The sequence below is a fragment of the Moschus berezovskii genome, chromosome 6, assembly GCF_049115385.1.
Source record: "Moschus berezovskii isolate FMDL1 chromosome 6, NW_MosBer_1.0, whole genome shotgun sequence".
Classification (NCBI taxonomy): Eukaryota; Metazoa; Chordata; class Mammalia; order Artiodactyla; family Moschidae; genus Moschus; species Moschus berezovskii.
The window spans coordinates 63,859,624-63,872,741 of NC_142465.1; the positions used below are offsets into that span (position 1 = coordinate 63,859,624).

The 13,118-nt window shown below is 36.7% G+C and overlaps 1 protein-coding gene and 1 pseudogene across 1 annotated transcript; both read right to left on the minus strand.

Annotated features, from left to right (window-relative positions):
• Positions 1–5,531: 5,531 nt before the first annotated feature.
• LOC129537340 (U2 spliceosomal RNA) lies at positions 5,532–5,629 on the minus strand (annotated as a pseudogene).
• Positions 5,630–11,290: 5,661 nt separating this feature from the next.
• Positions 11,291–12,244, minus strand: LOC129536682 (olfactory receptor 6C3). The gene has a single exon (XM_055395731.2). It carries the CDS (start codon positions 12,224–12,226, stop codon positions 11,291–11,293), a length of 936 nt encoding a protein of 311 aa, XP_055251706.2. The 5' UTR covers positions 12,227–12,244.
• Positions 12,245–13,118: the final 874 nt, after the last annotated feature.

The window sequence follows — 13,118 nt, forward strand, 5'->3', positions numbered from 1 at the left end:
CAAGGTGAGAAGACAGCCTTCAGAATGGGAGAAAATAATAGCAAATGAAGCAACTGATAAAGGATTAATCTCCAAATTATACAAGCAGCTCCTGCAGCTTAATTCCAGAAAACTAAGTGACCCAATCAAAAAATGGGCCAAAGAACTGAACAGACATTTCTCCAAAGAAGACATAAAGATGGCTAATAAACACATGAAAAAATGCTCAACATCCCTCATCATCAGAGAAATGCAAATCAAAACCACAATGAGATACCATTTCACACCAGTCAGAATGGCTGCTATCCAAAAGTCTACATGCAATAAGTGCTGGAGAGGGTGTGGAGAGAAGGGAACCCTCTTACACTGTTGGTGGGAATGCAAACTAGTACAGCCACTATGGAGATCAGTGTGGAGATTCCTCAGAAAACTGGAAATAGAACTGCCATATGATCCAGCGATCGCACTCCTGGGCATACACACCGAGGAAACCAGAATTGAAAGAGACACATGTACTCCAATGTTCATTGCAGCACTGTTTATAATAGCCAGGACATGGAAGCAACCTAGATGTCCATCTGCAGATGAATGGATAAGAAAGCTTTGGTACATATACACAATGGAGTATTTCTCAGCCATCAAAAAGAATGCATTTGAATCAGTTTTAATGAGGTGGATGAAATTGGAGCCAATTATACAGAGTGAAGTAAGCCAGAAAGAAGAACATCAATACCGTATATTAACGCATATATATGGAATTTAGAAAAATGGTAACCTGAACCCTGTATACTATCAAGGTTGGTCATAACTTTCCTTCCAAGGAGCAAGCGTCTTTTAATTTCATGGCTGCAATCAGCATCTGCAGTGATTTTGGAGCCCAAAAAAACAAAGTCTGACACTGTTTCCACTGTTTTTCCATCTATTTCCCATGAAGTGATGGGACCAGATGCCATGATCTTTGTTTTCTGAATGTTGAGCTTCAAGCCAACCTTTTCACTCTCCTCTTTCACTTTCATCAAGAGGCTTTTGAGTTCCTCTTCACTTTCTGCCATAAGGGTAGTGTCATCTGCATATCTGAGGTTATTGATATTTCTCCCAGCAATCTTGATTCCAGCTTGTGCTTCTTCCAGCCCAGCGTTCCTCATGATGTACTCTGCATATAAGTTAAATAAGCAAGGTGACAATATACAACCTTGACGTACACCTTTTCCTATTTGGAACCAGTCTGTTGTTCCATGACCGGTTCTAACTGTTGCTTCCTGACCTGCATACAGGTTTCTCAAGAGGCAGGTCATGTATGGATGTGAGAGTTGGACTGTGAAGAAAGCTGATCGCCGAAGAATCGATGCTTTTGAACTGTGGTGTTGGAGAAGACTCTTGAGAGTCCCTTATACTGCAAGGAGATCCAACCAGTCCATTCTAAAGGAGATCAATCCTGGATGTTCATTGGAGGGACTGATGCTAAGGCTGAAACTGCAATACTTTGGCCACCTCATGCGACGAGTTGACTCACTGGAAAAGACTCTGATGCTGGGAAAGGTTGGGGGCGGGAGGAGAAGGGGACGACGGAGAATGAGATGGCTGGATGGCATCACCGATTCTGTGGACATGAGTTTGAGTGTACTCCGGGAGTTGGTGATGGACAGGGAGGCCTGGCGTGCTGTGATTCATGGGGTCGCGGAGAGTCGGACACGACTGAGCGACTGAACTGAACTGAACTGAACTGAACCCTGTATAAGAGACTGCAAAAGAGACATAGGCATTTAGAACAGTCTTTGGGACTCTGTGGGAGAGGGTGAAGGTGGAATGATTGGGGAGAATGGAATTGTAGCATGTATATTATCATAAGTGACCAGTCCAGGTTCGACGCATAAATTTTCCTCTGTTCATTTCTTTGCATTTGTGCTTGTTTAATAAAATTCTTTTTTAGAAATAAAAATTAAAAAAAAAAAAAAGAATATATCCAAATTTCTAAGACATCATTTCAGACCTTTTCCCCTTACAACTCATTCACATTTTTCCCCTACAACTCATTCACATTTTTCCCCTTTAGTCCCATGGATCTTAGGATAACAAGTTACATATTCCTTTCTGTCCCTTTCTTTTTAATGAATTCTAGTGTCTTGGATAAGGGCTTCCCAGGTGGCACTGGTGGTAAAGAACATGTCTGCCAATTCAGGAGACATGAGAGATGTGGGTTCCATCTCTGGGTTGGGAAGATCCCCTGGAGGAGGGCATGGCAATCCATTCCAGTATTCCTGCCTGGAGAATCCCCATGTACAAAGGAGCCTGGCATAGGGTCTCAAAGAGTCAGACAGGACTGAAGTGACTTAGCAGCAGTGTCTTGGATATCTCATTGTCAAAATAGGCATGTGGCTCATTGAAAGTGAAAATTAATCTATATGATAAACAAATGCTGGCCACTGTGTTAAATAAGATAACTGGAAATGATTTTCAGGACACATATGTTATTCCATAGTAAATTGTCAGCATGGCTTCTTTGAGAAAATATAACTAGCATTCCCCAAATTCACCAATTTAAAAAAGCGACAATATTTAAAAGTCTATTAAAGATTGCATTCCTTATTTCATATAAATTGTGAGACATGAGTGGGAAGCTCTCTAAATTCCACAATATAATTGGAAACAAATTAGCTTCTCACATTCTCAATGTGTACTGAATTTTCTCTTCTTAACTTTGAGACTCCTAAGGAAATCATAAGTAATTCTATGAATACATATATCCTCAAGGCAGTTTGCACACTGTGCATACTACATAGTATTCCACTTCCTTATCATTTCCTTTCACTTGAGGATCTTTTTCTTGGTGTTAGGTTTATAAGCTAGAATAATTTGTCACAGAAGAGAACAGAATATTTATTAAATTTTATATCTGGGGTAATAGCTTGGTTTTATAACAACCTTAATCTTTTTCTAGAATGATTTGTTCCACTCCTGATTGTGTTTGCTGACATTTAATTCCATGTAAGAACATCGTCATGATTGTATGGAAAAAAAAAAACAACAACTCATAAGAATCAATTTAGATTATTTTCTTTATTATTTTCTTATTACTTTAGGACTGCCTTTGACTAGTCCTACAATTAGTTCAGAATCCTGTTTCTCTTAGTCCTCTAGTTTGTTTTTTTTTTAATTTCTAACATTTTTATTTAATAAATGGTACAAAACACAATGCCAAAAACATTAACAGTTAAAATTTCACCAAAAGAAAAAATACTATAGAATACACAGTTGTAAAAAGCTACATTAAGTTATTTTACAACTGCCTCAGGCTGCAAAGCAGTTCCCGTCTTTTGATGGGGTGCTCATGGTTTATAACATAAATGGCATTATTTTGAGAGTGGCATTGGGTTTTTTTTCTCTAGTTTTTTTTTTAAAGTCCTTGTTTTTTTCTTAATGGAAAAGGGAAATCAAATCAAAGCACCAATAAGTATGAATAGGAATAATGAAGGAAAAACTATAAGACCTAAGTCACTCTCAAAATCTGTATATTTTCCTAGAAATGTTGCTTCTCTCCTAATTGTCTCAGTTTTAACTATTATCTATGTCTGAAGATAATTTTTAACTTAAAAAGGAAATAAATTATTATAAAAATATGGCATCAGGACTTAATTTTAGTTAAAAATGTGTGAGACTATTAGGGATTTGCATTCCAAGAGAAATTATTAAAAATACAACTCTCTGAGTTATAGGTTTCTTTCCCACTACGAACATGACTATAATATTTCATGGAATTATTATGAGGGCTAATTTAATTAAAAGAAAAGTTAAATTATATACAAACTTTAAAGCATGTATTCCCACAGAGTAAATACTATTTTTATTATTATTCCTAAAAATAAAATCAATTATTATCTTTGAGGAAGATGATCCCAATATAAACAATAATAACCATTTTTGAGAAAACTCGTTTGAGAGACAATGCTAAGATTTATGTAGTTATCTAACAGACTCATTACAATAGTTTTGTGTAATGTTTGAATAAGCTAACAATGAGAGGCTGAATACTAAACACAATCATATAGCTAGTAAATGGTCAAATTGGTATCTAAATTCTCTCTGCTTGAACTGAAGCATGTGTTATTCATCAAACATATATTCAATGAGGAGGACCAAACTCAAAGAGTAATTTTCTAACAATGAATAAATAATTAGTAAGGCAAACAGAAAATATTAATGTGTTCATTCTTAATAACCCTTGGTATTTACAGAAAGGAAAGGCAACTCCAAATTATTTATCTCAATGTAATGAAAAGTTAAGCTAAGAATGTATAAATGCTAAGAAAAAGTTGTCATTGGCTTTTACTTTGCAGTCTTACCTCTATTTGTACAAATGCATCACTTCAGGTGACTGAAGCTATTTTTAAAAATTGGTAACTATATTAATTTTAGGATAAGATATCAAGCATTTCTAAAAATACTCTATCTCAACACATTTGGAATTACCTTATTTCTATAGATAAATTTCTTTGATACATTTTACATGGAAGCCATGGGAGAAAAAACAGTGAAAGGACGCAAGATATGGAGTTACTGTGGTCCTTTCTGGATGTAATTTCTATATGAATTTTAACCTGCATGAGGCAAATGTTGCTTTATCCACCATATGGCCAAGGCTCATGGGAAATACTCCAGCTAATCAAATGTGACAACAGGGCCAAGAGGAAAATACACTATGGATTATAAACATATTGTCAACATTTATACCACTACTGAAACAGAAAACTTTGCAGATAATATCCAAACAGATAGAAAAACATGAGAACTAGGCCAGAAGCATATGGATTATTTTGCTTACTGTATATGTGAAGATATCTAAATGTACAAGATTTTGGAAGAGATTTCTTGAATATCCTAAATCATCATTTCTCTGAAGAATAGACCTTTTTCCCCTTGCTGACTAAAATACTGTGATGAATGAATCTTATGTGTAAACATTACATTTTCCTTTCTTATGTAATAAAATGTCTCTATAAAGTGGCTCTCTAGGCTACTAAATATAAAAAAATTTAAAAAATCAAATAGAGCACAATAAAAACAAGAATGAGACAAAATATCATACTCTGAATTCCCATGAAAGTTACGAGAAATTTTGGATTAAATACACTTTAAACTGTTCAAAATATTCCAAAATACTTTTCAGGTTATTTTTCCATAATCATGGTACTAATTGTTGAGAAGGATCTACCAGAGGACCTGTTTTCATCTGACTGATGGTCTGTGTTCCAGTAATTACTGAAAGCGTAAAATCTAGGAAATTTACAAGAATTTACAACTCAGATTCCTTTTAATCTAATTTTAGAAAGAACAGAAAATTAAATAAACCTCATCTATTGACTCAATCACTGTTATTCATTCAACAAACATTTATTGAGATTCTTCTATCTTTAGATAGTGTAGGAGCACTAGAAACACTACAGGATCAAAATAGATATAACCCAAACTTTAATCAGCCTACCAAGGAATCTCCAAACACAAATATAGAAGATACTGTCGTGGTCCGTGCACAGGTTGGAAAAGAATTTCCAGACATGAGATAGAATGAGAGGGAAATAAAGTTTATTAGAGCGGGAGATGCCTATAAGAACAGATACTACACTTGATCTTAGCCAAAAGGCTGAGAAGCAATAGACTTATGGACATGGGGAGAGGGGAGGAGAGGGTGAGATGTATAGAAAGAGTAACATGGAAACTTACATTACCACATGTAAAATAGTCAACAGGAATTTGCTGTATGGCTCAGGAAACTCAAACAGGGGCTTTATATCAACAGGGGTGGGATTGGGAGGGAGATGGGAGGGAGGTTCAAAAGGGAGGGGGTATATGTATATCTATGGTTGATTCATGTTGAGCTTAGAAAACAGCAAAATTCTGTAAAGCAATTACCCTTCAATAAAATAATAAATTAATTAATAAAAAAAGAATGGGAGACGCTGTTAGAACAGTGGGCCAGCTCAAGGGATAACTGACATTGAACACTCCTTAGTCCACTTTCATACCCAGGGTACAAGTACAAGGAATGTGATAGGTGTCTTGCGGGTCATTTGCTGATTGGATGAGGCACGTATACTGGGTGGGGGAGAGTAAGGCAAATACCTTCCCTGTGTGGGGTAGAAGGGGAGACAGGTTATACTGCTCAGGAGGACCTGAAATCCATTAATAGTTACAACATGAGGGAGGGAAGGACCATATGTGTCTGGTTTTTCCGTTCCTGCATTTCAAGACCCTCCTTGGTTTTATCTGCTTTTTAGTCCTTGGGTCACCACATTCCTCCCTTCCTTTATTTTTAGGGCCAATTCTTTGGCCCCTGTTGATACCCTGTTCATGTCTATCTACCTATTTCCCTTCTTTGGCATTTGGGAACCCAGTCTCAGGAGAAGAGGAGTGATGACCACTCTGGTTTCTTCAGGCTGTGCAGGGGTGTTATGGGGCTCTGGGTTCCCTTTGCCTGCTTCTTTGTCAGGCTGAATTTATGGAGGGAGATGAGAATCCATGGAGTGATAAGGTGATTTGTTTTAGCATTGTCTTGGGGTTGGTCAGAGGATATTCTTGTTGTACTACCACTGGTAGATTTGCTGTATTCTAGAAGACACAAACTTAACAAAAAAGTTAAAGGTCCATGGCCCAAAGATTAAAAGAGTAGAAAAGCTGCTCAGGGGCTAACCAGGAGAACCAGGACCAGACATTGGTTCGTGACATTAGTGTTTCTCTAGGTACAAGAAGATGCAAGAATTTGGGTTCATAAAATCTTTACCTGAAAACATCTGACTATCTAACGGCCAGTTCTTCTGGGCTTTTCCCAGAGCACAGAGTGCCTTATTTCTGATCTCTATCCTGAGCTCCTTTCAAGGGGTGTTGAAGGTCAGCAGCTTGCAGTGGTCATGATGTGATCTTTGTAGAGGCAGCTGGCAAGTGCTGACTCCCAGTCAGCAGGGTCCTTTCATAGCCATATATTTGCCCATGCTTTGGGGGCATTTTATGGCCATTGTAATCTGCAGTGCTGGGAAGGCTTATTCCCAGGTCCAGGGAAGATTCCACTGATAGGCCACTCAGTGTGCTGTTATTGGACCAGGCCTTGTAAGTAGCAAAAGTCTCTGGACCATACCTGTCTTACTAGTCTCTTGGTCCAGGAAAATATTCCCTCTTGTTGCTTCTTCCCATATCTAGAGTTACATTATTACAATCACTGATCTCATATGGAACTGCTTATCAGCATTTTGTCACAGGCTCAGTCACACATTTATTAACATAAGAAACAATCTTCTGAAACAAGAGACATAGAAAATAGTACAGCTAGCAGCTGTTAATAAGGTCACAAGTCAAGAAATTTCATTAGGTATAGCCCAGCATACCCCGGGTCATCTGACTTGGTTAAATGACTATAGACAGGTGTGATTCTCCTGGTTGTACATCAAAAGGTTGGTTATTGAGACAAGCTTTAGAAACAAACTTAAAGTGTCCTTTTTATTAACTTAATTAAACCTATTAACAATATAACATAACAGCAAGTAACTATATCAGAAGTGAGTGGTAGTAAACACAGACCTTAATTAACAAAACTTGAACTTAATATTAAGTGAAATATAAGTTTTTGTCATTGTGCGGGCATTAACCCTGTAGCCAGGGAAGGCTTTAACCCGTCAAATAAAAATGAGGTTTGTCAGGGAGCCTGAAAAATCCAAGCGGCCATCTTGGATTCCCATAGCCCTCACTCTTTGATATACAACTATTGTTAACCCATTTTTAATTTCCTGATTTAGGAGTAGACTATTGCCATGTTTTAAGGACATAAGAATAGCAAAAGTCTAACAGTGAAGGGTTATTTTTTGTAGAAGCAGAATGAGCTTTTACATGTACCATAATCTTAAATAAGGCTTATTTACTTTACCAAAGTAACAAAAGATTTTAGAAACAAATAAAATCACTTAAAGGCAAAGAAATTAATAATCTGTTATTGAAAGCTTCATTTTAAGAAAACTTTGTTCTCTTAACATAGAGAATAGACTAAATTCCAGTCTGTTACCAGTTTACCAGATAACAAACAAACAAAAGTATTTTTTGGTTAATCTTAGAAAAGTCTTTTCCATAAATCTTGAAATAGCAGTATTCTTGCAAAGGCATCAGAGTGAAACCATAGAAGACATGTTAAAAATCTGGTTAAATTGCAATGGACAAAGTAGCCTGGCCATTGCTGTGATATGTAACACAAATATGATAACTAGAATTATAATTGACCACATTTTTATCAGGGCATATCAGATCTATATGAATTCCACATAATTTTAAGATATCTATATTAGTAACATCAACCATATAGTATAACCTGAGAAGATTTATCATCCTGTCAACAATAATTCCCATGAAACTTAACATGTTTAATGAACTCAGGTAGTTTAATAGCCCTTTGGGATGTCTCAGGGGCCCTCTGAAGCATCCAAAAGTCATCCTCCTAAAATGTGAGAGGCCCCCAAATCTCTTGGTGGACATGATGATGATGAAGTCCTGAACAAATCCAACTCCAAAATATTGGAGTGGTGGTTGTTTCTCAAATGTGTAGGTAAAAACACCAAGTTACAAGTGACAAGAAGAAACAGAAAATAACTCAATCAAATAAAATAAACCTTAAAAATTTTACCCTAAACAAATGGAGGTTTTTGAACACTTGACAAAGACATCAAAATAACTGTCATATATATGATCATCTCACACGCTAGTAAAGTCATGCTCAAAATTCTCCAAGCCAGGCTTCAGCAATACATGAACTGTGAACTTCCAGATGTTCAACCTGGTTTTTGGAAAGGCAGAGGAACCAGAGATCAAATTGCCAATATCCACTTGATCATCAAAAAAGCAAGAGAATTCCAGAAAAACATCTATTTCTGCTTTATTGAATATGCCAAAGCCTTTGACTGTGTGGCTCATAAGAAACTGTGGAAAATTCTGAAAGAGATGGGAATACCAGACCACCTGACCTGCCTCTTGAGAAACCTATATGCAAGTCAGGAAGCAACAGTTAGAACTGGACATGGAACAACAGACTGGTTCCAAATAGGAAAAGGAGTTTGTCAAGGTTGTATATTGTCACCCTGCTTATTTAACTTATGTGCAAGTACATCATGAGGAACGCTGGGCTGGAAGAAACACAAGCTGGAATCAAGATTGCTGGGAGAAATATCAACAACCTCAGATATGCAGATGATACCACCCTTATGGCAGAAAGTGAAGAGGAACTAAAAAGTCTCTTGATGAAAGTGGAAGAGGAGAGCGAAAAAGTTGACTTAAAGCTCAACATTCAGAAAACAAAGATAATGGCATCTGGTCCCATCACTTCATGGGAAATAGATGGGGAAACAGTGGAAACACTGTCAGACTTTAATTTTTTGGGCTACAAAATCACTGCAGATGCTGATTGCAGCCATGAAATTGAAAGACGCTTACTCCTTGGAAGGAAAGTCATGACCAACCTAGACAGCATGTTAAAAAGCAGAGACATTACTTTGCCAACAAAGGTCCGCCTAGTCAAGGCTATGGTTTTTCCAGTGGTCATGTATGGATGTGAGAATTGGACTGTGAAGAAAGTTGATCGCCAAAGAATTGATGCTTTTGAACTGTGGTGCTGGAGAAGACTCTTGAGAGTCCCTTGGACTGCAAGGAGATCCAACCAGTGCATTACAGATGCTCGGGGCTGGTGTACTGGGATTTAGCAGAGGAATGGGATGGGGAGGGCGATGGGAGGGGTTTCAAGATGGGGAACACATGTTCACCCGGGGCAGATTCATGTTAAAGTATGACAAAACCAATACAATAATGCAAAGTATTTAGCCTCCAATTAAAATAAATAAATTAAAAAAATAAAGGAAATCAGTCCTGAGTGTTCATTGGAAGGACTGATGCTAAAGCTGAAACTCCAATACTTTGGCCACCTCATGCGAAGAGTTGACTCACTGGAAAAGACTCTGATGCTGGGAGGGATTGGGGGCAGGAGGAGAAGGGGACGACAGAGAATGAGATGCTGGATGGCATCACCTACTCAATGGACATGAGTTTGAGTGAACTCCGGGAGTTGGTAATGGACAGGGAGGCCTGGCATGCTGTGATTCATGGGGTTGCAAAGAATCAGACACGACTGAGAGACTGAACTGAACTGAAATTCAGGAATGTGGCAGTGTTTTAGTTTTATTGAATTTATTCTGAATTATTTGAATAAATTTTTTCCCAAAATAATAGAGAATATGTGAATTATATACAAAATACATGATATCATGATCAATCTTTACCTTCAAAACATGTATTGAATTTCACAAAATAAATATCTTGAAATTAAAAGTCCAATGCAAGAGTACATATCTCTTTGGACTGAATTTAGTCCTAAAAAATATAGTCACAACCTGAAAGAAGAGAGGTATTTTATTTGATCGGAATGTTTAGGACTCTGAGCCCTGGAAACAGCATCTCAGTAGCTCTGAGAAAACTGTTTCAAGAAGACAAGAGAGGGAGTCAGACTATATACAAGTTTGCAACAAAGAGAGCAGGCAGTCTGAACACCAAGGACCAGGTATCATATTAAGGAATTTAACATTCTAGGTATTGGAAGATGCAAGCCTCTTGGTTCACTGAATTAATTCCTTTCATAGACACCTCAGCTATCTGGGGCCAAATCCTATTCCCTTGCTCACCTTAAAGAGTTGCAAGTGGCTACTTCTTGCATCACCCCCAGGTACTCAGCAATCACCATGAAGAAATGAGACTCTGCTGGATCTCAGTATTGGGAGCCTTCGTTCACATTTGGAGACCAGAAATTGCTGATGGCTGTGACATTTCTTGTTTATTGATATGGCAGGAAATATTTTCTTTTCAGACGTAATATCACACAGAATATATAGATTTTTTAAACCATAGGAAATATGTTCATCTTGAAAATACACAGGAAATTATACACGCATTTTGAAACTATATTTGAAATACAAGGTGGTATCATAGGATCTTTTCAGGGACTGATTAAGAGAATTAAAACTATCTTTCACATTGTGCTATGTCTTAAAGAAATACATTTCATTTTTACAAAAGTTCTCCATGAGAAGTAACCTTCATTATATTTTTAAATGTCAAAAAACAATACACTGGAGAAACAGGAATGGAAATAGAAGCATCAGACTGGGAAAATAATATATTAACTGTCAGATGGCATGTTAAGAGACTATAAAGACCAACCATAGTTATATAGACTTTAAGGAACTAAAGGAATTAACCAAACTGCCCTTTAAAGTGTCCTTTATTGTTGACCGAAAAATCATTTATTGGCAGAAAAGACTGCTTTATAGACCATGTCTTTGAAGGCTTGTTTCACTTGCTGGTTTCTCAGGGTGTAGATGAAGGGATTCAGCATGGGGGCCACAGAGGTATTGAGAATAGCTACCCCTTTTGTCAATGATGCCTTTTCTTTGGCCGAGGGATTAGCATACATGAATATACAGCTTCCATAGGAGATGGAGATGACAATCATGTGAGAGGAACAAGTGGAGAAGGCCTTTTTTCTCTGACTGGCAGATGGGATTCTCAGAATAGTCCTGATAATGTACATATATGACAAAATCACTAGGGCCAAAGTGAATAGCAAGGTAACCAAAGCAAAGTAAAAACCAATTGTTTCTAGGAACCATGTATCTGAACAAGACAATTGTAAAAGGGGGAAATAGTCACATGCAAAGTGATCAATGACATTGGAAGCACAGTAATCCAGCTGGAGGAGAAGCATAAGGGGCGGGAAAATGGTTAGAAACCCACCCAACCAAGCACAGAGTACAAGCAGGCTGCAGAGTTTCCTGCTCATGATGGCTGTGTAATGCAGGGGCTTGCAGATGGCAACATAGCGGTCATAAGACATGGCGGTTAGAATGTAAAATTCAGTCACCCCCATGAAAATAAAGAAAAATAGTTGGGCTGCACAATTGTTGTAAGAAATAGTCTTGTCCCTGGTGATAATTGCCCCCAGAAATCTAGGGATGCACACAGTAGTAAAGGAGATTTCTAAGAAAGAGAAGTTTCGGAGGAAGAAATACATTGGCGTCTGGAGATGGGAGTCCACCAAGGTTAAAGTGATGATGGTCAGGTTTCCAGTGACACTTAGTACATATGTGATAAACAGAAAGAGGAAAATCACAATCTGAAGCTCAGGATCATCAGAAAGGCCTAGAAGGACAAACTCTGTGATCACTGTGTGGTTCATTTCTTTGTCTTTTTTCCTCCTTTTTTCTTCTTTTAAATATATTTAGGTAGAAAGTGTATTAAAAGGAAAAGATGAAAAATATAATTCATTATAATCAATATCATCATCAATACAATTCTAAAGCATTCTCTCTAAATCATGCCGATGTTTTAATTACCTTATTTACAGTTTATCTTAAAATGTATTTGTGGGTTGTATTTTATGTAATAGTTCTCTTATTCTAAATCTAACAGGAGAATTTAGGAAAATTTTATACAAGTCATATTATTCAGATATGATAAATGAATTCCATACTTTTGCTTTGTCTAATTTATGCAAGTCATTGCAGTTTTGTTGGGATAATCCTATAAAACATACATCATTTTTTGTCATGTAGGTATCAGAAGACACTGCCATCTAAAAGAGAAGTGGATGATCTTACTTCCATCATAAGACATAAATGAAACTTAGAAGAATAAAGTAACAACACCTTTTATGAAACAAGAAATCAATTCATGATTTTCTTAGCAAATAAAATAAACTTTAAAATGTATAATGATTAGTAACTTAATTGCCAGTTTTATTTTCATATTAGTATTTATGAATGTAATTATCAATATGAAAATATACTATAGGTATAGATATTATTTACAAGAAAATAGAATACATAGCCTAATTATTTTATATATTAAATAACATTCACTTAATGTTTTGTCTGATAATTCCTTCAAAATCATTAATGTTTGACATTCTCTAAGATGTTCTATGTATATATGTATATAAACTATATGTATATAAAACTATGTATATTTTTGAGCTTAAAAGGATATGCAATATTTATCAAGTTTTTATTTTGAATTGAAGCACAAACTGAAAAGTAACTACTTGCCTCAGATAGTAGCAGCTCTGTCAC

Coding starts and splice junctions, on each gene's coding strand:
- LOC129536682 (XM_055395731.2), bottom strand. CDS start 12,226: ATGAACCACACAGTGATCACAGAGTTTGTCCTTCTAGGCCTTTCTGAT.